The 26,893-nt window shown below is 41.3% G+C and overlaps 1 protein-coding gene across 4 annotated transcripts in view; it reads left to right on the top strand.

The window, feature by feature from the left end:
• Nucleotides 1-7,015: 7,015 nt before the first annotated feature.
• The window catches only part of Adamtsl1 (ADAMTS like 1), a 924,007-nt gene continuing 904,129 nt past the window's right edge, over nucleotides 7,016-26,893 (top strand). For all 4 annotated transcript variants that reach the window (XM_087904876.1, XM_087904875.1, XM_087904874.1 and 1 more), the window contains exon 1: nucleotides 7,016-7,167. In XM_087904876.1, coding sequence (XP_087761002.1) covers nucleotides 7,081-7,167 — 87 coding nt within the window. In that variant the 5' untranslated portion in view covers nucleotides 7,016-7,080. The remainder of the gene's footprint in view (nucleotides 7,168-26,893) is intronic.

Here is a 26,893-nt window from a genome sequence, read left to right as displayed (position 1 = left end):
ATAAACAAAGATGCACAAACTCTTCTGAAGCAGTCACTTTTATTGTTGCCAAATTTTTTGTTTGGCTACCATTGGTTTTCCTGACAGTGTTTTAGTTTCCTTGTTTGTTTATTCCCAAGCTCTGGTGCACTTGGAAAATAATCCTAAGTCCTGTTTCACAGTCGATGTTTCTATTCTCCTGAGTCATGTGGGATCATTAGTAGCTCCATCTTCAAATAAGGACCGCGTGTGTGATACACAGTCCTTACTTGGGAGCCAAAAGTAAGGACTGCTCTCAAATTATATTTCACACCACCATGTTTTCATTCGGATGTGTAAGAAAATGTTTTATGAGGGTGTTCATGAGAAGGAAATCAAGTAAACATCCCCCTACATCCATGTGCTTATTCTCATTGTGCGATTTTTCTAGTGCAATCCAAGTTGTAGCGTTAAGTTTGGCTTTTGCAGCGAAACTATGTCTAAACATACAAGCTGCTATTTCTTTCAGAACAAACGAAGAGCAATACATGCCATTGTCTCCAGGGAAACTGAGGCCAATATCTGTTCAAAAGATGCCTGTTCCCCTTTTATTTGGACTCTGACGTCAAATAAAAAGCAAACATCGGTGGAAATTATAATTTCCAGTCATATGTGACAACCGAAAAAACGGAGCGTAGCTTTCTTTTTAGATGGCAGTAATTAGCACTGCTGAAATCATCTTGAACGCATAGAGAGCCAGCACCGAGGCGTTATTCTGAAAGCTTCAGACTCAGTGGAACTTAAAGTCTGTATTTAGAAGAGGCCCCCTCACTTACCCACCAGCTTTAGGGAGGGGTGACTGGGAGACCATGGCAGATGCTGTTCTTGGGTCTGTGGTGTAATGCAGGCCAGTGTACCAAAACTAAATGGTGTTTGATAGTTGCGTTCCCAAAAGGCACCACTTTATTAGAACAAACCACCACAATAAACATTAAATTAGCTGATTGAAATGTCCCCACTGCATCACAGAATACTTTGGATTGCGTATTAGAGCAGGCAATCAGGCCTTTGGGTAATACACATTGTGACTGGGGAAATCTCGGTCTTGGGAATCCTGATGTCTATCTAGAGGCAGCACGTGCCTTTTACAGAGCTCATCAGTGAGTTTTAAATTACAGTCACTATACGGTGTGGTTCACCAAATGCTTCTTGCATGCCCACTCTGTGGGAGCTATGAGGGTACAAGAGGGGTTGATGTAGCCATGGAGAATAATTGTAAAGATGCAGATTTCTTTCACGGACATATTTTCTGAAACTTACTCATGTACTTAGAAAAAAAAGAGGAATCCTATTTTTGCCTCCTTCCACATACTCTCAGGATGGAAAAGAGAAAATGGAGGCTGGCTATTGTCAATAGTCTGGATTATGAAAACCTTGCTGCTAATTTCAGGTAAACAGTTTTTGAGGACTGAAGAGAAATTGAGGATATCAATGTGTTAGATCCAAATGTAACTTTTTATTCTTTCATCGTTTCTGTTCTCCTTTGCTGTATTACAAATACTTCAACACATGGAGAAAGAACGAAAAGTTTTGGAGAGGCTATTATATAAGATTTTCTGTGTGATGAGACCACACCCAGTGGGCCGCACCCGGAGGAGCTTATGTATGTTATTAAGGCTCAGGAATGTTAAGTGTGTGAGATTCAGTCCCTGCTGGGTAGCCCTATGACGCAAACGATGACTCTTAAGTGAAGCCATAATATATGGTTTAACTTCTTAACAGTTTGTGATGTCATTTTTATGTGGGAAGAAAAACAAATGCAGTCACATTTTAGACTTGAGCCTCCTGCAAGTCAGCATCAGGAGATTAAGTACGTACATTACTAACCCGGGAGCATCAGCACGGTGAGAGGCATGCCAGAAAATGGCTGTGAGCACAAACACGGCTCACAAGTGTGACAGAACAGAAAGATAAGCCTCCCGATAAGTTAGAGTCCCAGGAGACTCTGGGCTTCCCTTTGAAGGAAGCAGAGCAACTTTAAGTAATTTTGACCTGAATGTTAATTCAAATAAGCGTGTTTGTGTAGGATCAGCTGATAGTCATGCTTACTATGTAAAAGCCCAGAAATACAGTAGCTAAGAGTAAAGAAAAAAATCCACAGGAAAGATAAACTTAGAGCGTCGGTTATGTTGGGGTGAATAGTGTACAAAGTTGTTCTTTTCCAGTATTTACTTTCTTGAAATATGGCTCTGAGCCATTTTTGTGAGCTGCACAGATTCTACCTTATGCTCCCTACCATTTTTACCGTGCACATAACTTAACAGTTTGTAATCGTTGAAGCCACATGTGTCCACGGTCTCCTTTATTGCTGAAACAACCTTGCTCAAGGGAAGGGACTTTGAACTGAGGAACAGGTACGTATATTTTCTTTGAACAACGTGTATGACAACCAGCTCCACAGAAACAATCCTTTTGCTTGACTGGACAGCTTTGCCCTGGGTTTTGCTTGTCTGCTGAGGCAAATAAAGGCTGACACGGCGGGCATTCCCAGCTAGTTAAAGACCGAGAGGGGAATAAAACAGGATTTCAGCCAGCTATCCGAAAATTCCTCTCTTGCTTAACATTTTATGTTATATCCTATGTATTTATTAGAAACAATTTAGATAAGCCTTAGCTCTGAGTAACAGAATACGGTTGTCCTTCCTCTCTGCTTTCTAAGTATTTATGGGGAAAAAAGATCATCTGTAGTATGGTGGACTTTCTAGATAGACAATCTATACAATTACCTATTGGGGACATCACTATGGGGATAAAAATGATTGGTTTTTACATCAAATGTTATTTGTTGTCATTTTTATTATCTACTCAGGAATTTTAAACAGGCCTAAGGATTATTTTTTGAAGTTTTTCTGTCAATTAAGGTAATAAGTTAAACTCTTTGTTAGTGAATTTTGAATTTTGTCCATTAATTAGCGATCTGTTTTTGAGTACTTGCTATGTTCCCATGATGATCCTAGGTACCGGGCTTAAGGCAGTTGAATCAAATGATTGTCATTAAGGGTTTCCTGTCTCTCTTCACTGGTTCCCAAACCAAATGATGTGAAGTATTAATTCATCCACTTACTAATTAAACAAATGTCAATTTGTCAAACATGTAGTAGGACTTTGGGTTGTTTAGGCATTGAGAAAAAAAAATAGTGAACTGTTTTCACAGAATATACAATCCAGTAAGTTAGGGGAGGTTGAACTCTGGTTAATGAACCTCATTAATGAGAGCATGGTCAGAAATTCCGATACATTTTCTAGAGTAAGAAAATATGGCTATATCAGAGCATAGAAATAAATAATGAAACTATTATATAAATAAGAAAGGTCAGCACAGATATGGAAGGAGCACAGTAATGGGCTAATTAGATCAGAAATCTGGAGGAAAAGGCACATGGTGGAAGGTCAGCTTCCAGAAATAGTAGATGGGCGACAGAACATGGGGCTGAGGAGGTTCCGTGACGGGAGCAGTAATCAACCAGCCCATGATTCTGTGAGGACACAGTTGCGGCATATCTGCATGGAGGTCATTGGTGACTAGAGTAGACTCTATCTGTATTGAGATTTTGGAGCCCAGTTCTGACTGGAGTGGATTGGTAGTTAAACAAAAAGGAAGGAAGACAAAATCAATGAAAATATAGCCTTCCTTTGAGAGGTGTAGTGGTGATGGCTATAGGTGCGTACACTGGAGAAGGGCCAACCTCTCTGGTGCCTTTCATAGGAGGAAGAGGCTTGGATGTGTTTACATATTGAGAGGTAGGTGGACTCAGTTTATAGGAAGTTTATGCATGCACCATAAAGAAGAGGGAAGATTGGCACACGTTCCTTTGCAATTTGAAGCAACTGAGGATTAGACGAGACTTCTGAGGACGAACTACTCTTACAGAGAAAACAGAAAAGCCAGGTGACATTGTATAAAATAGATTTGATAGATATAATCCCCCTATTTTGTTTTCTCTAAAAAAATCTAGAATACCCAGTGTCTGAAAGAGGGTAGTGTAAGGATGAGTCTGGGGTTTCTAGAAAGCAGAGGATGTTGAAATAGTCATCAGATGTCATGAGCGTGAACCAAAGGTCTGTGGAAGGCAGGTTGATGGTCAGTAATGAAGGTCCCTCTGACGCTGGTGCAGATGCTATGTGACACCCCTCTGGGCTTTTCTGTGGTTTTCTCCTATAGTGCTTGCTTCTATAAGGCAGGCCAAAGCAGGTAACAGGTCATTTTGAGTTGAGGTCTAAAGAAAGACCAAGAGAGTACAGTATATTGGGAAACAGTTGTTGAAACAATGGGGACTGGGAGAAGAAGATGGATTAAAAAGAAAAGGGAGAGAAGTGAAGACTGAGAAAGAACTGAGACACAATGAACCATCTAAAGAGTATCACGGAGAGCAACAAGGAGAGTTCGAGCCAGCCCAGGAATGGCATGGCTTCTCATCCAAGGGTAACTGGTCAAACACTCCCATGCTGCAAGTCTCAGCGCTTCTGACCAAGTCATCGCTGGTGGCTGGGGGTCTTCTGCCACCTCCACAGAGACTCAGAAATTTCTTTGTCCTAATGATGTATTAAGCTGTCAAGGAATCCATCATATAGCTCATCCCTGCTACTTGATATTTGGTGGAAAAACAAACCAACAAAACCTTCCACAGTCATTCTTCAAACTGCCAATGAGGTAAAGTGATTGCAAGGAATTTGAAAGCCTATAACACCACAAATAAACAAAATCCCTGTAGACTTTGAGTCTGGTCCTGAGCAGAGAGCAGGGCCCCGGGAGATGTTCTGAGGAAGGGCCAGCTCGCAGTACACCAGGAGAGACAGTGCTTTTGTTCCCTGTGGTGGTTCTCACAGCCTTTGTATTCTTCTGTAGACAGACTAACCCTGAGAAATGGAAGGCCTCAGGATCTCATGGACCATTATTACTAGCATCTTCCTAGGTCGGCTCCTTCTCTTTGGACCTTCTACCTTTTAAAAATTCTACTTACTGCCCACATAATTTACCTTTAAGTCTCTGTTTACTTCTATTATCCAATTGCTTGAGAAATCAGACATATTTTCCTCCTTACACGGGCGTGAAATGAGACATGACTTTACATTCCTTGGGTTTTAATTTATTCACCCAAGCAGTGTGGTGTCTATTGAATGTGGATTAGAAAATTCGAGGGTTTGGAGTATGCACTTAAGAGAGAAGCTCCCACTGAGCGCCAAAGTTCTGTGTCTGTGTCCGCTACTGTAGTTGGTTCTGTCCCCAGGAGCTCCACAGCCAGCAAACATCCTTGTTAGTGCTCTCCTGTGTCAAGGTGAGATGACCTACTACACCTCGGGCGTATTTATAGGTTTCATTCTGTGTTGCTGCCTAACACTATAACCTGGTGTACCAGATCTCCTCTGGCTTCCAGCCTGGTGTTTAAGGTACATCGACAACATGTGAGGACTTTCTGACCACCAACACAACTATGATTTCCTCATCCTAGCCTGCCATTTTCCATCCTTCATAGAAATCTTTTCTGTTTACAGCCTCTGTGCTGTGTGTGTGTGTGTGTGTGTGTGTGTGTGTGTGTGTGTATGTGTGTGTGTCAGGGCGTGGCGGCTGTAGCTTGCTCTTTTCTCTTTAGTGATGCAAAACTCAACAATCAAGAAAAAAATGATCTCAGAGCTTAGCAACTCAAAAGTAAAAAAGAATTTAAAAAGTAGATTTTTTTTAATGCTTTGGGATCTCAATAAATATACATTATGAGTAGACAGGTAAATTCTGAAAAACAGCCTCCTTTAACCCAGAAGACAAAACGCCAGTGTGAACACAAGATCCAGTTTGGAACATTTAGCATTATTGCCTTAAAGCACTTCAGTCGCGACTTTGTCTTTCACTCTCTGGTGGTAGACAGTGGTCACATCCGTGTTGGGCTCAGTGGCAAAGGAACTGTAACATTTACGCATAGTACCCAGCGGGTAGGAAGGAATCCAGGAACATGCGGACCAAGTGAATGGTTGCTAGGGAGTACAGCAGGCATAATTCGTTGCTGGGTTTATCCTAGTAAGCGCACATGGGAACTTCACAGAAGTGGTTTCAGGAGGGCGGTGCTGACTCCCCTTATCATCAAGTTTACTGAAGTAGGGCCAGCTCCCCGCCTCTTTCAGCTTTGCTGCCAAGGTTGGAGAGGGGTGGAGTGGCCTGGAAGACCATCGGGAGGGTGGGGACTTGCTTTCTTATAAAGATACTTTGGACGACTGGCTCTGGAGCTTTCAGGAAGAAAAGAACTGGGGCCTGGTGGCAAAATACCACAATAGAGCTCAAAGTTTATTTTGCGTCAGGGTAAGCTTGAAGTGTAATTCAAACGCGGTGTAAACCAAATAAAGGGAGAGAAACAACCAACAAAATTAATCTCATTGATCCCATCTCTTGGACTCACTGCTCTGCTTGGCGCTGGCTTCAGCTCCGGAGCATTGGAAGCCAACTGCTGAGGATGCCAGGGGCTCAGGAGCCAGTTCTCCTTTGTAAGTCTCAGAATAAACCATGGTAGAATCACTGTGGCACCTGGGGACACAGGTGGACGTGGTCCCATTCTGTGAGGTCGCAAGTTTTTTTTAAGGGTAGCATGGCTTGGAAGGGTCTGTCGCAACCCACAAGGAAGCTGGGGTCCCCAGAGCACCAACCTAGGGGAGTGAGCTCGCTCTCCGGGGCTGGCCCCAATCACTGGTTCCAGGGAAAACGCCAGCACCCAGGGGGATTATTCCTTCTCGGGGCGGACAGGGAGGAGCTCCAAATCCGAGCAAGGTGCGAAGCGGCCCTCCTTTGGAAACCAGAAAATAGGAGGCAGCGAGCAGCCTCTCTGGTTGTTTTCCGGACGCGCACCGCGCTTTCCTGCGGGGGACGACCCTGGAGGGAGGAGCAGGAGGGTGCTGGGGCGGGGTCGCCGAGCCGTCGGGCGGGGACTGCCCCACTCGAGCGGAACGCCCCCAGCCGGGCGCACGCGCTCCCATTCAAAGCGGGACTGTGCGGTCACTGCGGAGACGCGCCCACCGGCCCCGGCGCTGAGCCTGTCAGCCAGGGGTCCGCAGCCACCGCTCCGAGTCTCGGCCAGGACCATGGCGCGGCTGGAGGAGCGCTGGCCTCCAGGGATCCTGGCTCATCTGATCGGTGGCACCTGGTGCCTCCTCTGTGTCGCTGGACAGGTAGGACAGCCTGAGGGTCTCCAGCCCTCCTGGACTCCCGCCCCCCCCCTTTCTTTCCCCTAGCCTCTGCTGGAGCAGTAGTGTCGCTTTGGGAAGCGCCCCCCCACCCCCGTGAAGTTCTGTCGGGAGGCTCAGCCTTCGGAAGCCTGGGACAGGTGGCGGAGGATTGAAGCTAATGCGGGTTGGCATCTAGTGCCATCCAGGCAGGGTCAAACTCTAGGCAGAACTTCCTGGGACCCTGTCCCGGCTTCTCGCCCGCGCTCAGGTCTTTCTTCCAGCTGGGCAGAGTATGGTGAGAAGGCGGTGGCTGAGCTCCGGAGCTGTCATTTCCCAGGGAGCTCGCAACCAGCTTCCCTTCTGGGCAGTCCTTTGCTGAGCCCCTTTCTTTTGCTTTGCTGGGAGAGGTTCGGAGGATGGCACACTCATTCTCTCTTCAGCTCTTCCAACACTCCATAAACATCTGGCATTGTCACCAGAGTCCCTTTGTGTTCAGGGAAGGCTGTATAAGGTGTGAAAAATGCAAAGCAGGTGGGCTTCCCAGGTGGGCCCGGGGTGGGTGTGTGGAGCAAGGCTGCCTGGTTGCAGGACAATTGATTCTTGCCACACCCACTCCGAATCTTCACACAGTTTTTGCCTGGCCAGGAAGAAAGTGGAAATTCTCAGGCTACCTAGAAGGATCCTGCCAGTATTAAATACACAGTATTGCAGAAAGACCCTGAAGCATCTTCTTAGGAACTAGAGCAAAGGTCAAGGGAGGGTCAAGTCAAAGAGTGAACTTTGGGTTGCTTTGGAGAGTCAGGTAACTTTTAATTAACACTCGCCACTTGGGCAGCTTGTTTATAATTTCAACTACATAGATGTGATTTTCATAGGATTACTTTGGTAATTCTGGGAAAATGCCCAAATACTCTTGGCGGGAATTATCGCCAGATAGCCTCCCTTCCTCTGTTTTGATTATGGAGACTTGTCCAAATTGGGGGATTTCCTTCCTTTGCTTTTACTTAGGTTTTGAAATTCGTTTTCATATCTCTGTGTTAGTGGTCACTTTCATGGCAGAAGCATGCTTTCGGAGAGAGAGTATTAGGTATGAATGCTCCCGAGAGGCCCAGAGCAGGCTGGGACTGAGGGGCAAGGGCTCCCTGAGTCATTAATGGAATTTTTCAGACACCCACCTAGGTTGTGGTAGAACATGCTAGAAACAGTGGTATTAGTTATAAGCCTGTTTTGCGCCCACCGGCTATGATCCATAGAGGTTTCCTCAGCCATAGAGCACAGATAGAAAGACCTACCTACAGGTGTTCCTGTGGCCACGGACAAATTGCAGGTGAAGTACATATCAGCTTCCCAGAGGAGTTGGGCTTAACTGCTCCCAAGTGATTGCAATTTGTGCTGGACTGAAAGCCACAGTAGGAAAACGTCCTGTCCTGAGGTGAGCAGTTCTCACAGAAACATGACTCCCAATCTACACATAGGAACAATGAAGAAGGCTTACTCAGAAACACAGGAGACTTGCCATGGAGCTTCCGGTACTGACTGTCTTACTAGTCCTTGTTCGAGCTCTTAACTGTCCGTTTCATCTTTGGTGAATTGAGGTCCTTGACCTGAGTTCTCCAACGTACTGCCAAGGACCAACAATACCAGGCAGATCCTCAAACCAAATCAAGAGCGCCCCTCGTGATCTTGTTTAAAAAGCTCACATGGATAGAAACTACCTCATTTTTGAGGTTTGGATAAATTGTTTGTTAATACTAAATCCAACGAAGGCATTGAATAACCAATAATGAATTTTCTTAGACTTGTGGATTTTATTTATGTATTTATTTTTGTTTGTTTCAAAGGCTTTCTCACCTTGCCAACTCAAACCTGTCTAAAGTGATTCTGGGCTTTCTTGACATTCAGAGCAAACTGATCTCCCAAACACCCTACGTGTTGTCCTTGTCCTGTATCACAACTACTCTTCCTTAGAAACATAGATTTGGAATTCCAGATGGGCTTCTGCTGTTCTTCTCCTCAGAACGGCTCTCATGGGGAAGCTGCCAGACCTCAACACTAGTGGACAGAGAGGAATGTAAAGGGGGAAACGGGTCCTGGTATATACTGGTAGGGTGTGGCTGCCTTTGAGATTCTTCTTGGATATAAACTAGAGCAGCTGCATTTAAAGCTTGCTATCTTTCTTGAGCAGAACCCACATATAGACATTTTCTAATCACTGAGTAAAAAAGAGATCAGAAATGTGAGGATATTTAACATTAAATCAAGAAATCTGTCTCTAGCCAATAGCCAGTGTCATATTATTTGAACAAATTGAAAAAAAATGTTTGTAATTTGCACAGTTCTTATACTTTAAAATTAAATCACTCACTGCATAAAAGAAGATCCACGAGTGTTATCAGATCTTCCTTGAGTACGATGTAGCCACCATAGGAGCGAAGCCATCAAGACCGGCTTCCTAGTCAGGTCACACTAATAGTACAAAAAGCAATTTCAATGGATATGAGAATTGTTTGAAAATCCAACATTTCTTCTTTCTTCTCCTTTTCTTTCTGCTTTCAGGAATTGTTTCTTTTTACTTCTGACTTTTTTTTTTTTTGTATTTTGTGAGATCTCTTGGCTCACTCCTCAGGTTCCCATGAAGCTGGTTATTTTACTGATTAGCCTCATTTCACAAGCTGAACCCAACTCTATACTGTTACCCAAATTGCTCCCACATAAGGGTGAGCACAGCAGCATCCTTATCGTGAACATTTAGGAACGGTACAGTGGTGTGTTGGGAAAATACAGCCCAGGACTACTGCTTTTAAATGGCACGTTGTGGTGGTTCATTCAAGCAAAAGAATATTTTCATTCATAAAAATGTTCAAATGGTGTCCTTAGGAATTCAGTAGTGAAATGCATAGTCCCCAAAAATGCTAGAAAGAGTTTGTGGCTGCTTGGATTCATTCTCAGCTAAGGCCCTTGCTTGTGTCTTATTCTGTGGTGTGCAATGGCTCTTGTCTTGCTGCTTTTCCTTTTGTCGGAATAATGCCAACTCTGCACTTTTAAAAGCAAACTCAGGGCTTTGAAAAAAAAGCTGCTGCTTTAACTGCTTTCCCCAAACAAGAAGTCTTCTGAATTCTGGCTCCACCCCCGGCAGTAGTTTTGTTTGTTTGGTATATCCTGAGATATGATTGGCACACAGTAAGCTGTTCATGTTTAAAATGTAAAACTTGGCAAGTTTTAACATAGGCACACTCCAGTGACACTGTATTTACCAAATGTTTTCATGGTCTTTGAAAACGCCCCCTCTCATCCTTGTTTGAAAAGCCAATGTCATTAGGAAAATAGCAATGTTTTGTTAGTATACATTACATCTTTGAGTAAGTGGACCAATAGACTCTTAGCATTTATGTCTTGCCTTTTTATTTTATTTTACTTGGGAGAATTATTTTGAGATCATTCATGCTGTAGCATGTAGCAATAATGTTTTGCCTTTCGTGCCTGAGTGTTTATCTCACACTTTGTAGAATCTCTTTCCTTGGCTGTTGAAAATGAAGTTTCTCTGAACATTTGTGCACAAATATTTGCAGAGACAGTTGGTTTCATTCATCTATTGATAAAAGTTATAACTTAATGATTGTCTTGGCTCATAGGTAATGTCCAACTTTCTAAGAAACTAAGGTATCAAAATGTAAAGTGGCTAGTCCCTCTTTATTCACAGTTTCGAATATTACATGGAAATTTTGAGATATAAACAAATCATAATTTCTAAAAATTTAAACTATTTATTATTATTATTATTATCATCATCATCATTATTTCCTAATAATCTCTGATATCACATGCATGTTCAGGAAGTCACATTGGTATGGTCACTGTTTTCATGCATCCACTGATATCCAGAGGTGTATTGCCTCTGGGTGAAGGGAAACAAACAGGGTACCATTTTGCAGGGATACATGGGAGTTGTGTTTTGTTGGCATGTTTGCCAAGACCTGATGGCCTTTTAGCCATACAAATAGTGATAACTCAGTCTTGGCTTTAATTTACAAATCTCTAATGATTAAAGACACTGAATATTTTCCCGTTAGTTTATTTAAAACCCTACCTAATGTAGTCAGGTGCCTCTTGACAATGGAGATATATTCTGAAAAAAATGCAACACTAAGCCATTTTTGTCAGTTTTTAAGAGGACTCACACAAACAGAGACCATGTCTTGTGGCTAATCTTAAGGAACCACTGTCATGTTGGTAGTCACTGGAGTGTCTGTCATATGGTGCATGAATAGAAACTTCAGCAAAGTTTCTGTTCAAGTTTTTTTTCATTATTAGGTTGTTAGTTTTCTTATTGTTGACTGTACAGGCTTCTTTTTATATTCTAGCCACAAGTCTTTATCAAATGCATGATTTAAATTTATTTTTTTACAAGGCTTTGGTGTGTCTGTTGTTCTAAATAACATCTGTGGATAGTGTTTAGTAACTTTTCCTTCTTTGTATGTGTGACAAAAATATCCCACAAAGGCGACCTAAGGAGAGAAAGTTTTAATCTGGGTCACTGTTTTAGAGCAGAGACTACGATGACAGGGGGCATGGGGTGGCTGCCTACATTGTGTCCACAGTCAGGAAGCAGAGACATGAGCTCAACATTGATACTCAACTTACTTCCTCCTTATTTGGTTCAAGACCCCAGCCCATGGTACGCTGCTGCCCACTTTCAGGGTGAGTCTTTCCAGCTCATTACACCATTCTGAAAACTTCTTGCAGATAACAGATACTCCCAGAGGTTATGACTCCTACATGGTTCTCAATCACACCAAATTGACAAGATCACAGAGATATTTTGATGAAACTGGACCTACCTACTGAATTGTTTTAAAGGACACTTTGACTTTGCTTCTTTTTAAGATGTATTTGTCTATCTCAGAGGCACATGGTTTCACTTACAGAAGTTTAACAGCTTTAGATTTTTTCTTTAGTATATGTTCCATTTGGAGTTACATTTCGTATATGATGCATTTGGTTCTATGTTTGACTTTCACCTATGGATATGCAACTGTAGTACAACTTTTAAGAAGCATCACCCTTTCTCCATCACCCTTTCTGGGTACCTTCATCAAACCAGTATTCATACATGCCTGAGTCTATTTTCAGATATTATATTCCAGTGAACAGGGCCACCATCATGCTTCTAGGTTAGCAGCTCTGAACCTGTGGGTCGTGATCCCTTTGGGTTTCGCATATCAGATATTTACATTATGATTCATAATAGTAGCAAATTTATTGTGTGAAGTAGCAATGGAAATAATTTTAGGGTTGGGATTACCACAACATGAGGAAATCATTAAATTGTCACAATATTAGGAAGGTTGAGAACCACTCTTCTAGGCACTGTTTTTGCTAGTTTTAATTTTCAAATTGTAATTTACTTTTGTGCAGTGTCAGTGATTGAGTCCGGGTCCTCCACACAAGCCAGGCAGGTGCTCTGATCTGCAGCCCTTTCATAAGAAGTCTTGAACTCAGAAGTTTAATTCTTTAATTCTGTCCTTTGTTTTCAAGGAATTTGATCTGTCTATCCTGTGTGTATTTCATATCTGTTCACCAGTTTCAAAAAATAACAACAAACAAACAAAAAAACTGCATGCAAAAAGTTGATGAGGATTGTTTTAGTTTCTAGATCTATTTTGAGAGAATTACCAATTAATAATTTTGAGTCTCCTGACCATGGGTATTTAGATATTGTACATTCCTCTATGAGTTAGTTCTTCTAAGTACTACTTGATGATTTTCAGTGTACACACATTACACAAGTTTTGGCTGGCTTTTCTTTCTCCTTCTCCCACCTTCCTCTCCTTTCCTCACTCTGGCCTTCTCCCCTTTCTCTTCTTGCTTCCCCACTTCCTGCCTGTGCTGGAACTGTAGCCCAGAGTCTTACACTTGGGCAGCAAGTGCTGCACCACGAGCCTGTACTCTTGGGTCTGTACTCTTAGCCTTGTGTATTTATTCTTTGATCTATTTTAAATGGTGCTGCTCTTCAACTTTTCAGTTCCCACTGTCCCTTTTATGTCTGTAAAAATTTAGTTGGTTTGAATATTGTTATTATGATCTGAAATTTTTACTAAACTCATTTATTGGATGGGGTAGATTTTTTGTTATTTTTCTTTTGGATTTTCTATACAAATGGCCATGGCACATGTAAATAACTTTTACCAACCTTGAATTTATATTTTCTTGTCTAATAACACTGTCTAAATTTCTTTGTTCAAGTTTGGACAGATATGATAAAAATAGATATCCTTGTTTGTTCTTGATCTCTGCAGGGAGAAATAGTGGTTCCCATGAAGTGTGATATTGGCTGTAGGTTGCTGTGGGACAATGGTCTGTATTTTGTCATTTGTATTTTAAATAAACACTTATTGGCCAGTAGCCAGACAGGAAGTATAGGCGGTGCAACCAGACAGGAGGTGGGGCAACGAGAATTCTGGGAAGAGTGAAGTTTCAGTCTGCAGTCATCATCCAGACACAAAGGAAGCCAGATACATAGCAAGCAAGATGTGACTAACTCACCGAAAAAGGTACCAAGCCACATGGCTAACACAGACAAATATTATGGGTTAATATAAGTTATAAGAGTTAATAAGAAGCCTGAGCTACTAGGCAAATCAGTTTATAAATAATGTAGACCTCTGTGTGCTTCTTTGGGACTTAATGACTGTGGGAACTGGGAAAGACAGAAACCTCAGTCAACAGTAGGTTATTTGTATTTGCACTCTATAGGTTGAGGTATTTAATTTTATTCTTTATATGATGAGGGTTCTGAAATTGTAAATGAGGTTAAAGATGGATATCATGGTATATGCTTACAATTCTTATGCTTAGGAGTCTGAGATACTGGTCAGCCTTGACTTCATAGCAAAACTCTATCTCAAAGTGGAAAAAGCACTTGAAGGAAAAATGAAAAGAAAAAAAAAACGCCAACAAAAATGGATGTTACGTTTTCTCAAATGATTTTCCTGTATGTAACTATCATATGGTATATGATAATTATGTAAAATATATAATATTTGCTATACATATGTCTGTTAGTACAGTGAATTATAGTCACTGACTTTAGGTTGTTAAATCTACTTTTTCATTCCTGAGATAAAGTCAATTTGAACAAGTTGTTAATGCTGTCTAGAGAACAGATCTTATGTGTGTGTATGTATATATGTACATCTATGTGTGTGTGTGTGTGAGTGTGTGTGTGTGTGTGTGTGTGTGTGTGTGTGTGTGTGTATTAGACTGTACTGTTGTCTTACTGAGCTGGAGACCAAATAGTCCAGCAGTTGCTCCCTGCATGCTGGAGAGACAGAGAATCTAGTCTAGAAGAACAGAAAGTCTGTGAGCTCCCAGGTTAGATTCATGGAAGGGCTGAAGAAGCTGAAATCTGATGTAGCAGCAACAGACACAGTTGTTCAGGAAGCCCAAGGCTTGTACATGCTGGCTGGATTATCTTTTTAATTTTGGTTTATGTGGTTCCCCAACCTACTATATTTTAATGACTGTATTTAGGATGGGTTTTTTTTTTCTCCAGTTACTGTCCCACTTGGCAATCCTCTCTGGAAACTCCCTAACAAATACAATCTAAAGTGTTTGACTCCACAACCTCCGGGCACCTTAAAGACCAGTCAGGTTGACAGTCAAGACTAACATTGTAATGTTGGTATTTTCCTGTAAGGTGTTATTTGGGCTCTGGAGAGATGGCTTAGCTGTTAAGAGTACTTTCTGCTATTGCTGAGGACCCTAGTTCAGTTCCCAGCATCAACATCACTCCAGTTTCAGGTGATTTGGTGTCCTCTTCTGGCCTCCTTGTAGACTCTCGCACATGGTACACACAAGGAACACAAGGACATACAGGCAAAATACCCACTCACATTAAGATAAAAAAATCTTTAAATTATTATTGATTCAATTTACTAAACTTTGTTTAGATTTTTTTGCATCTGTGTCCATGGATGACATTTTTCATTTTCATTTTTAAATTAAATTAATTCAGAAATTTTTTATCTGGTTTTTGTATCAGAGTAATGTTGGCCTCATTAAATATTAAGGGAATGATTTCTGCCTTTCAATGTTCTGGAAAAGCTTGTGTTTGAGCATTTACTCATATGTTTGGAAAGTCAACCTTAAGCCATCTGGATGTAGAGTTTGTTTTGTGAGAAAATTCCTAACTGAAATTTAGTTCCTTGAGATGACAGGCCATTCTGATAATCTATGTCATCTCAGGTTAGGTGGTTTGTCTTTCACAGTTCCTAATTACATGTGAGTTGTTTAATGATTTGGCATAAAGTAGTTCATAATATCCTACTACCAAGTGTAATACTATTGAGATTACAGTTAGATGATAGTATCAAGCCTGATATTGATATTGGTTTTGGTTTTTTTTTTCCTGGCCAATAGGCTCAGTAAATGTTTTCCATTTTATTAAGGCATATTTTTATGTATATGGATGTTTGACTGCACATATGTATGTGTAAGATATTCATGCCTGATACCCACAGAGACCGGAAGAGGATGCTGAATCTCCTGTAGCTGGAGTCAGCTGACAGTCCTTAACCGCCATGTGGGTGCTGAAACTCAACCTGGGTTCTCTCCTCTGCCAGAATAGCATTTAATCTCTAAGCCATTTCTCAGGCCCCAGATTCAGGCCTTTGTGTTGTGAATTTTCTTTCTTGTTAATTTTTCCCCTCTGTTTCACTGATTATCTTTATTAACTTTTGAAAACTCTATTGTGCACCTTTTTTCTCATTTTTCTAGATTTTCAGTGATATCACTTGGCACTTCACTGGTTTTTTTTTTTCTTTTCAGACACAAGGGCTCAGTAATACACATTTCCATCCTCAAGATCAGAGTGACACAGGCAACTATTTTGAGTTTCTTCAGCTTGAAATCGTCTCTTGTTTTTCTTCTTTTTCTTTTCTGTCACACTGACATTGAGAAATATATTGCGTATCTGCTAAATACTGGGGATTTTCTAAATATCTCCGTGTTATCAACTTCTAATGTAACTCATTTTGTAATTTGAATTCTAATTTGTTGGCACTTATCTTAAGGGTTAAAGAAATTGTCATTCTTTTAATTAATTAATTAATTACTTATTTTTTTTCCCAGCTTGACCTGTTTTCCCCCTTCCTCTCCTCTCAGTCCCTCCCACGATCCCCCCATCCACTCTTCCTCTTTTCTCTTCAGGAAAGGACAGGTCTAACATGCATATCAGCCAGAATGGCACAGTAAAATTCAGTAAGACTAGATACCCACTTTTATTAAGGCTGGACAAGGCTACTCAGTAAGAGGAAAGGGTCCCCACAGCAGGTAACAGAATCAGAGACAGCCTGAAATTTTTAAAAATTCTATTATTTTGATTTTTCTATATTCTGACCACAGTCATTTCTCCTTCCATTTATCCCTCCCCTCCCCCACCACCCCTCTCCTCCTGATCCACTCCTTCATTTCCCTTCAGAAAACAGCAAGTCTCCCATGGATATCAACCAAATATGGCATATCAAGTTAAAATAAGACTAGGCACTTCCCCTTGTATTAAGACTGGACAAGGCAACCCAACATGAGGAAAAGGTCCCCAAAAGCTGGCAAAAGTGTCAGAGATGTCTCCTGCTCCCAATGCTAGGAATCCCATAAGAAGACCAAACTACACAACTATAACATGTGCAGAGGGTCTAGGTCAGTCCATGAAAGCTCTCTGATTGGCAGATCATTCTCTTTGAACCCCTCTGAGCCCAGGTAGGTTGATTTTATATCTTTTCTTTTCTTTTCTTTTCTTTTCTTTTCTTTTCTTTTCTTTTCTCTCTTCTCTTCTCTTCTTTTCTCTTTCTTTCTTTCTTTCTCCCTTCCTTCCTTCCTTCCTTCCTTCCTTCCTTCCTTCCTTCCTTCCTTCCTTCCTTCCTTCCTTCCTTTCTTTCTTTTTTTTTTGTGGTGTCCTCAGCCCCTTTGGCTCTTACAATTTCTCCTCCTTTTCCACAGTATTCCCTAAGCTCTTCCTAATGTTAAACTATGGGTCTCTGCATCTGTTTTTATCAGCGGCTGGATGAAGCCTCTCTGACGACAACTGGACTATGCACCCATCTATGAGTATAGCAGAATATCGTTAGGCATCATTTAATTGACATTTTTTATTGCTAATGATATTTGGTTCTAACCCTTATCTATTGGCTGTCCAGTCTTTGGGTCCTGGTCCTCCAGGCAGTGTTAGAGGTGGGTCTCCTCTCACAGTATGGGTCCCAAGCTGGACCAGTCATTGATTGGCCACTCCCATAATTTCTACACCACCTTTACCCCAGCTGATCTTGTAGACAGGACAAATTGTAGGTCAAAGGTTATGTGGCTGTGTTTGGGTCAGAATCCCTCCCTTGGAACTCTTGTCTGGTTACAGGGGATGGCCAGTTCAAGCTCTGTCTCCCCCATTGCTAGGAGCTGTAGCTAGGGTCACCCTCATAGATTCTTGGCAATTTCTACTGCACTAGGTTTGTAGCTTGTCCCAGAGATGATCCTTGATTCCAGTTGTTTCTTCATCATCCCTCAACCTGATCCCTTCTGTGTGCATGGCCACCCTCAATCCAGACCCTCCCCCTATTCACCTGTGGAGCCTATTCTATTTCCCTTAGACAGTGAGATTTATGTGTTACCCCCTCAAGCCCTCCTCATTACTTACCTTCTCTGGGTCTATGGATTATAGTATGTTTATCCTTTACTTTACAACTAATATTCACTTATGAGTGAGTACATACAACATTTATCTTTCTGGGTCAGGTTTATTTCACTCAGGATGATCTTTTGTAGTTCTATACATTTGCCAACAAATTTCCTGAATTCATTGATTTAACAGCTGAGTAATACTTCATTGTGTAAAGGCCCTATCTTTTCTTTATCTATTCTTTGGTTGATGGAAATCTAGCTGGTTTCTAATTTCTGGCTGTTATCAATAAAGCTTCTATGAACTTTTTACATTGAGCAAGTGTCCTTGAAGTATGGTAGAGTGTCCTTTGAGTATATGCCCAGGAGTGGTATTGCTGGGTCTCGAGGTAGACTGATTCTCATTTTTCTGAGAAACTACTATATTGATTTCAAAAGTGGCTGTATAAGTTTGCACTTCTCCTAGCAATGGAGGAGTTTTCCCGTTGTTCCACATCTTCCCCATCATAAACGGTCGCTTGTCTTTTTGATCTTTGCCATTCTGACAGGTCTAAGTTGGAATTTTAGTTTTTATTTGCTTTTCCCTGATGGCTAATGATATCGAATATTTCTTTATGTGTTTCTCAGCCATTTGAGATTCATCTGCTGAGAATTCTCTGTTAAATCTGTACACCATATTTTAACTGGATTATTTGGTTTGTTGATATCCAGTTTCTTGAATTCTTTACATATGTTGGAAATCAGCCCTCTGACAGATGTGGGATTGGTGAAAACCTTTTCCCACTCTGTAGGCTGCCATTTTGTCCTTTTGACAGTGTCCTTTGCCTTACAGAAGTCTTTCGTTTCATAGGGTCCCACACAATTGGTGTTCTGTTAAGAAAGTTGTCTCCTGTGCCAATGCATTCAAGGCTGTTTCCCATTTTCTCTCCTATCAGGCTCAGTTGTTTGGATTTTTATTGAGGTCTTTGATCCACCTGGATTTGAGTTATAGGCATTTGATATAAACGGATCTATTTGCATTCTTCTACACGCTGGCTTCCAGTTCGACCATTTGTTGAAGATACTGTCTTTTGTTACAAATGGCCAGCCTTAACAAATGTTCTATGTGTACTTGGAAAGAATGAACAGTTTTACAATGTTACACCCTTCCCTAGTGAGTTTGTCTTGCGTAGATGGCCTGTAAACATCAATTAAGTCAACCTAGCTGATAGCACTGTTTCAATATTTTATATGGTTTCTGGTTTTCTATATTTACTGTATCAATTTTGAGAGAGATATAGTGAAGATTTCACCTATCATGTGTTCAGTTATTTTCCCTTTATTTATTTTGAAACTTTGGTGTTAACATGTAAGTGTTAAATAATACATTCTTAGCCTGGCAAATGGCACCTTTTCTTTCTACTAAATAACATTTTCTATTACTAGTAATATGTGCTTTAGAATGTACTTTGTCCTTGCTAATATTAGATGACCAATTTAAGCTTTTAGGGTTTCTAATATGTTATTTCGTAGTTATTATAGTCTGATAAGAATGTGCTTTCTTGATGCATTTTATTAAATTCCAGTATCATGGAATTATATAAGCCATTTTCTTCATTCTTTCATTGTCTTATCACACTAAAGTCATTGGCAGTGTGCATAGATTGTAATCACAGTCCCTAAGTAGTTGACCATTCTATCTTCTAGTCCATATTTAAGCTTTCTTATTTTAAGCTATTGACTTGCAACTCACATACCATTTCAAATGCATAATTCAATAGGTTCTATTAGCTTTACAGATAAGTGCAATCATTACCAAGTTTAAATTTATACTTCAGAAATAAATTTATACCTCAGAATCGCTGCAAAACATACCAATACCTACTTATGAAAAAAATGAAGCAAATTTCTTTGTATACTAGCCAAAACATTAAGAAACATTTATTTAAAGAACTCTGTATCCTTTAGGTACTACCCCATGTTACTGTTCTATTCTTGTGAAGAGACACCATGACCAATGTAACTCTCTTAAAAATTATTTAACTGGGGACTTCTTACAGTTACAGAGAGTTAGCCCATTGTCATCATGGTGAGGAGTGTGGTGGCATGCAGGCAGACAAGGTGCTGGAGAAGTAGCTGAGCATTCTAGATCTTAATTCACAGGCAGCAGGAAGGGAGCAGTGAGAAGTGGCCTCCAAGCCCATTCCCAGTGATGCACCTCCAGCAAAGCCAGAACTCCTTATTCTTTCCAAACAGTTCATCAACTGCGGACGAAGAATGCAAATATATGAGCCTGCAGGGGCCATTTTTATTCAAATCACCACACCTTGTAACTCTCCTTTCGCTGTAGTCTTAAATAGCATGAATCCATCTTCTTTATTGACTCTGGATTTTCATATGAGAGGTATCTTCTAATATATGGACTTTTGATTTGCCTTCTTCTACTTACTATACTGCGTCAAAGGTTCATCTAAATTGTGGCATATTTAGGTAAATTATTCCTTTTTATGGTTGAATAACATCCCATCTATTCAACATAGACCACTTTGTTTATTGCTAGACATCGTCCTTTGTTTCACTTTTTGGGAATTTTCCATAATGATGCTATATGCACTCACATATTATTGTGTGAATATGCATCCACTTCTCCTTGGTACATACTGTGTTTAACATCTAAAGAACTCCCAGAGTTGCTATTTACATATTCTCGCCAGCCATGCATCGGCAGTGCCAGTTTCTATACTTCTTCACCAAACCTTGATGCTATCTTGTTGCCGTCATAGCCATTCTAAAAGGATTGGATAAATACCTCACGAGTGGTTTCCATTTGTATTTCTCTGGCTTCCAATGTTTAGCATCTTTTCATTTACAACTTAATTTAAGATTGCAGTCACTAGTCAGCATAGCCCTCTGCCATGTAGCTGCCACTCTCTCTGTGTATTACTGTGAAGCCGTTCCTCAGCTCTGAGGCCCTTTCCACTTACAGGTGACCCTCTACTCTGCTGGAACCTCTCCTTTCAAGGTCCCCTTGCTCCATACCTGTCTGTTTTCTGCATAGAGCTGTAGGAGGGAGATTCCCTCCGTGTTTTGTTTAGTCAAATCCCCTATGCAAACTCCAGTGAAGAAACGGGTGTAAAGGTAAAAATGTAAATTATTTTTGTATTTGGAAAATTATTCTGTTTTCTCTCTTGCTGTTTCTTTCCTATGGCACACAGTCCTGAGTTGGAAATAATCTAACCCTACTCTCCCAAACATCCCCCTAGCCCTAGATTGTATTTCTTGGGATGTTTGATATTATTGTCAGGTGGCCTGTGCACTTTTCCATCTAATTCCCGTGTCTTTTGGAAATTGTGTTGTTGTCATCTATGGGATCATCCAGAACTTACTCCATGTCAGGAATTCTAAAGCTGTCAAAAGTTTTCCTCCAAGAGTGGCATAGCACACGTCTCATGTTTGTGGACTTGTCTGTAACCTGACCACTCATGTGTAGCACTGTAGCTGAAGTGCAGACTTGGTGAGAGACAGATGAGTGAGGACATCCATGCTTCTGTCAGCTATGATAAGTGAGGACATCCATGCTTCTATCTGCTATTTGCAGAAGGTGTGATGGGCTGGAATTGGTGTTTTGATCGTTATACTAATGTTTCATGATGCTAGGCCCTGGGGTTAGTTATTTAACTTGGCCATGCTGTGTAACTTTGGCCTTCAGTGGATCTGTGTCACTTAGCTTGGAGAATGTTGACTCTCACAGAGCTTTTATAATTTCTTCCTAACGTCTTACACGCTTACCTTCTGCGAGATACCTGCAAGTTACTGTTCTCCTGGACTGCACATCTCTCCAGTACAGTCATTTCTCTCGCCTTTATTTCTTTCATGTTCTGCAATGGTTACATTTTCTAAAATAGTTTCTTGGTTTGGTTTTCTGACCTCCAAGTGCAAAAACCTTCAGCAGTCCCAATAGGCCAAGTGGGCCTGTCTTCCCATCCTCCTGCTTCTCCAGAGACACAGTTCCACTGGTCAGTAACAGTTTCCCACCAAGTTTTCCTACTTCAAAATTTATTGGCGCCTTTTGTCTGCTGTTGTCTTCTTTCCAGTTCTCTTGTGATCTTTATTTATTTACTGTTATTTTAGCAGACATCTGGGAAGGAATGGAGAGAATAGAGTGTTCAACCTGCTGTGTTTAATGCGAAGTCAACACTGTTTATTTTCTTTCATTATTTCTATTTTCTAACCATGAGCCTTCTCCAAACCCCAAGGGCTCATTCTGGTAGGATGTACACTCTCAGATACTGAAGTTCTTTAGTCCCATCTAGCATTATCAATATGATAAAACAAAACAAACAGCAAAACCAAAACAAAATAAAGACAAAAGTCAAACCTGGGGTTGAGGCCAGGTAGAGGAATAGGGTTTATTTCTGGATTTGAGAACCTCTATACAGCAGACAGAGTCAGATTGTTTTTTTCCAGAGCATGGAATCTTCTTTACTGATGGTTTTCTGGCGGCCAAACACGATACTAGATCTTTTCTCCATCCTTACCTTCTTGTTTCAAAAGTTCTCACATTTGTAGCAATTGTTTATTTCCCATTTTCTGCTGAAGTAAACACAGCCTTAACCTATGTGATGAGAGATGGCGCATAGAATATTTTTTTATTGTTTTACCAAGTTTGATGTTCCCATTTGGACACAGTTTTATGAGAGAATGTGGTATTAACATAATGTAAAAATTTGTGATTGTTACTTAGGCCTTTTTTGTATTTATGGTGGATGACGGAGATGAGGCATAATGAACAGGGAAATAGTTTTAAATTGTTCTTGATTCCGTGTCAAATTTCACCCTTCATTTTGCACTGGGATGATAACTAACTAGAGATCTGTGGGGTGGTAACATGGGCCCACATATTTCTTTTATATTTTGCTCATGATGTTGGATCTGTATGGATTGAAGAAGTCCAGGGGTTCTCAAACTTCCTAATTCTGTACCCTTTAATACAGTTCCTCATGTTGTGGTGATCTGCAACCATAAAATTTTATTTGTTGCTACTTCATAGCAACAATTTTGCTACTGTTTTGAATTGTCTTGTAAATATCTGTATTTTCCAATGGTCTTAGGCAACCCCCGTGAAAGGGTCATTTGACCCCCAAAGAAGTCTTGACCTACAGGTTGAGAACCACCACTTTAATGGCTTACTTACTCTTGTGATCACAAACTTCAGTGCTCCTAAGTAATTTCTGCTACATTGCACAATCCAGAGGTCACTAAGGGCTGGTGCTGGAGAACTCAAACCTGGGAAATATCTTTTGCATTTACTGTGTGTTAAATCGTGTGTGTGTGTGTGTGTGTGTGTGTGTGTGTGTAGGTCAGAGGTCTTGGAGAAGTCTACCCTCCCTATATTATGTGGATTCTGGGACGGAACTTAAGTTATGAGGCTTGATGGCAAGCACCTCCATCTACTGAGCTATCTCCCCATTTTATTGCTGGGTACTCATTCTCAATGGCTATGATTCAACAGAGCTAGGCAGACCTAGGAATCTGTATCTGTTACAAGTGCCAAGCCCACCATTTCCTCACCCACCTTCCCAGAGAGCATTCACGCATGGTTGGCCCCAGAGGGCACATTTGGAGAAACACTCATCAGATCTATCTTCCGTACAGACAAGAGAAATAATGCCTTAGGAAGTTGAGTGACTTGTTCTCAGTTTGCTAGTGGGAGCGGTGGGAGAGGGCCAGCTTGTCTCGTAACTGCGCAGAGAATTTCTCCACTTCAGCCTACACTATTATTTTAGTGTCTAGTTACATCATGAACTAAAGATACGAACCACCAGCGTAACGTTTCTTTATTTGTAGTAACCTCTGTTTTTTATAAATGATTTTCAGATGTTTGGGAATAGCTTCAGCTCAGCCATTCTGTAGTGTGGGGGGCGGCTGAGCTGGGAAAGGGAGAGGAAAGCCTTCCACCCTGCGCCACCCTCATGCGACCTGCTGGAAACGGGCTTCTGTGTATTTCCCCCTGAGGCACCGTGTCTTGGAAGATTAGCAGATACTGATTTAGAAAAGCATCCCAAGCGTCCAGGAACCCAACACTTGATGAAATGGTACGTGCTGCCGAACACCTTCTCTCCACATGGTGACTTAGCAACGGTTGGTGGATTCTTGGAGGTGAGGAAGGAAATGTTTCGTGTGCCATTATTTAGGAAGGTCTCAGCTCTACCACAAGCCAGCCAAACAAATTACCCATACATGGCACAGGTTGTCACAGGTTGCAAGTACACAGAAAGACATTTTAAGGAATGTTAATAGTCACTGTTAAATTCATGTACATTTTATGAAAAACGATCACTGTGAGGAGTCAAGGTTGCTTGTTTTGAGATACTCTTGTTGAGATTTGTAAATTTCCTTCTGAGTCTCTATATCTGCCAGGAGTGCCTAGCCAGTGGGCAGGCATGGCAGTTGACCACCACAAATGCGAGGTAGCTTCCTTGGGGCCATGTGTGGGTGCATAGTGTTGGGACAAGACTCTGAAATCCATGCTGATGGAAGCTCCATCTCAGCTCACAGGTGACAGGCTCCAGGGTAGGGAGAGGACATGCTGTTCTAGATAGGCATGCCACTCAGAGGCCATGGCTATTGCTCTGCTCACAGTTTATTGCCCAAACCAAGCTCAAGAGGGTGCTAACTATCATGTTATCTCAAGAACATTACTTTCTCATTTTGGTTCCATTTGCCTTAGCTTTTTCAAGACTTCCAGGGTGTGGTCTAAATAATTCTCCCCCATGTGTGTACTTTAGAATAAATGACCCGACACTACTGTACAAGCATTTAAAATGAATCTTGACACACTCATTAATTAAAAATTTATACAATTTGAAACTTATGTCACAGCCATTTTTTTTAATTTAACTATTTGTTTTGGAAGCTCAAGGACAACTTTATTAGAGTTTGAAAGACCTCCAACCCCAGGGCAGGCATGCTATAAATCTCAGCAGCTTCCTGGAGGAGGAGAGTGGGAGAGAGAAGGAAAGGAGCCATGACAATTAAGTTGCTAACCTGGAGCCCACCACCTGGCAGCAGACAGTGGTATGGCAGGAAGGAGGCCTTTAGAGGAAAGATAAGCTAGCCCAATATATCAGGAAAGTATGCTGAGGTTCTAGCCAGCATCCCAAAGAAAGATACATAAATAAGAAAAGGGAATGGAAAAGTTGCAACTTAGACTCAGAAAGGACTTTACGCTGCAGTGACTGTGTTAGGAGGGTGGGCGGGAACTCTGCGAAGGGAAAGCACAGCATCCCATTATAGGAATGGTTAATTATGAAATCAGTCCTGCCTTTCTGAGGAGTGGTCCCGTAGTCAGGTTGTTGGTCCTGGTCAGCTGGAATGTTAGGTCTCCACCCAGGTAAGAGAGTCTAATCTCTTGTTCAGGACCTTTCCCTCAATTGATGTAGGTGGCACTCAATGAACCCTTACTGCTGCCCTAACATGCCATGCTCTGAAGAGGTTACCCTAAAGTAATTACCAGATCAGGGATCAGGGATCCCAGATACTTCAGCTATCCCTGATTATTGGCAGGGATAAGGATGCTTAGAGGCTAAGGACATGTCTGGCTTTTAGCCAATAAAGAAACTGGTTCCTTGGAGGGAGGATTGTTGCCCTACACTGTCTAGCCAGTTTCTACCTCTTGTTTTTATTACTCTGTTCTCTCAAGTGATAACCCAGCTGCCATTATAAGTTTCTTCAACAGTCCGAGGAATCAGTCCCAGAAATCAAGCTTGAGTTTGTATGACACGTTGTTTAGAAAGCTGTTTCTCAAGAGTGATTTCTTCTTGATAAGGAAAATGTCGCTAAGATATAGGACATCACGGCCTTGGCTCAATTCAACACTGTGGTGCCTATCAGCAGCCAAGAGAGGCAGACTTATTATTGCTTTAACCTAAAATTAAATGATGGCTAAATTTCTTTTTTCTCTCTCTTGAAACTAGCTGGGGGGGGGGACTTTACACTGTCATTCTAAGCCCTCCAACAACTAAAACAAATGACTGAGGATAGATTCTTGGTTTTTTCACTCTGGAGACCCTTTTTGGAAACCAAAAGGATAAAGGAGGAGGAGCCCAGTGGGTGGATGCCCTGTGAGCCTGTCAAGATAAGTGACCTCTGACTTGGATATTTAAGCAATAGCCTCTATTTAGCCTCTTCCTGCTTAGGGCTTGAAATGCTTAGCACTCTTCTTTGACTTCTCACTCATAGCTTCCCTTGCACCAGTCAAGGGTTTCCTTTGTGTCCTACAACCAGAAGTTATACAAACAAAATCATGGATGCCCAGTGAAAGAGAACCCCAGCCTCACCACCTGGCACCCTCATTTGCATTGAAGAGGTCACATTGGCTATCACCCCAGTTCCTTAGCTATTCCCAAATGCCTGTGCAGGGATAGTAAGTACCCATCTTAACCACCCATCTCCAGAACATTCATTGTCACCAACTCTCTATGCTCTTCTCCCAGCTCCTGGCAACTTCCATTATCATTTCTCTGTCTCTGAACTTGCTATCTGAGGTTCATTATATAAGAAGAATAATACAATTTTTTTTTATCGTGTGACTAGCATATTTGCTTAACATCATACCCACAAGTTTCGTGCATGCTACAGCTTCACTGTAAAAGTGTAGACCAAGTTTTTCATTGACACTGTACTCTTGGAACTCAACCTAAAAAAAAGAGACCTTCAGTTGGGCCACATCATTTGAGCCTTTATCTACTTGTTTATATTTCTAAATCCTTCCATCCTCTCTTGTTTATTTTTGTGGCTTTATTTAGAGGTTTTCTATGTTGGTAGGGCTTGTTTCACTTTTCTTTGTTTTTATAGTTAGTTACTATTGCTGGGATGAAACACCACGACCAAATTAGCTTGGAGAGGAAAGGAGTTATTTCACCAGCAGTTTCACACAAAAGTTCATTTTCAGAAACAGTGAGAGCAGGAACTCAAGCAAGCCTGAAACCTGGAGGCAGGAACTGATGCAGGGGCCATGGAGGGGTGCTGCTTACTAACTTCTTCCTCGTGGCTTGCTCAGCCTGATTTTCTATAGAACCCAGGA

This window comes from Myodes glareolus, chromosome 3 (assembly GCF_982192425.1).
Source record: "Myodes glareolus chromosome 3, mMyoGla1.1, whole genome shotgun sequence".
Lineage (NCBI taxonomy): Eukaryota > Metazoa > Chordata > Mammalia > Rodentia > Cricetidae > Myodes > Myodes glareolus.
Note: the sequence above shows the minus strand (reverse complement) of the source record. Positions and strands in the feature narration are given on the sequence as shown.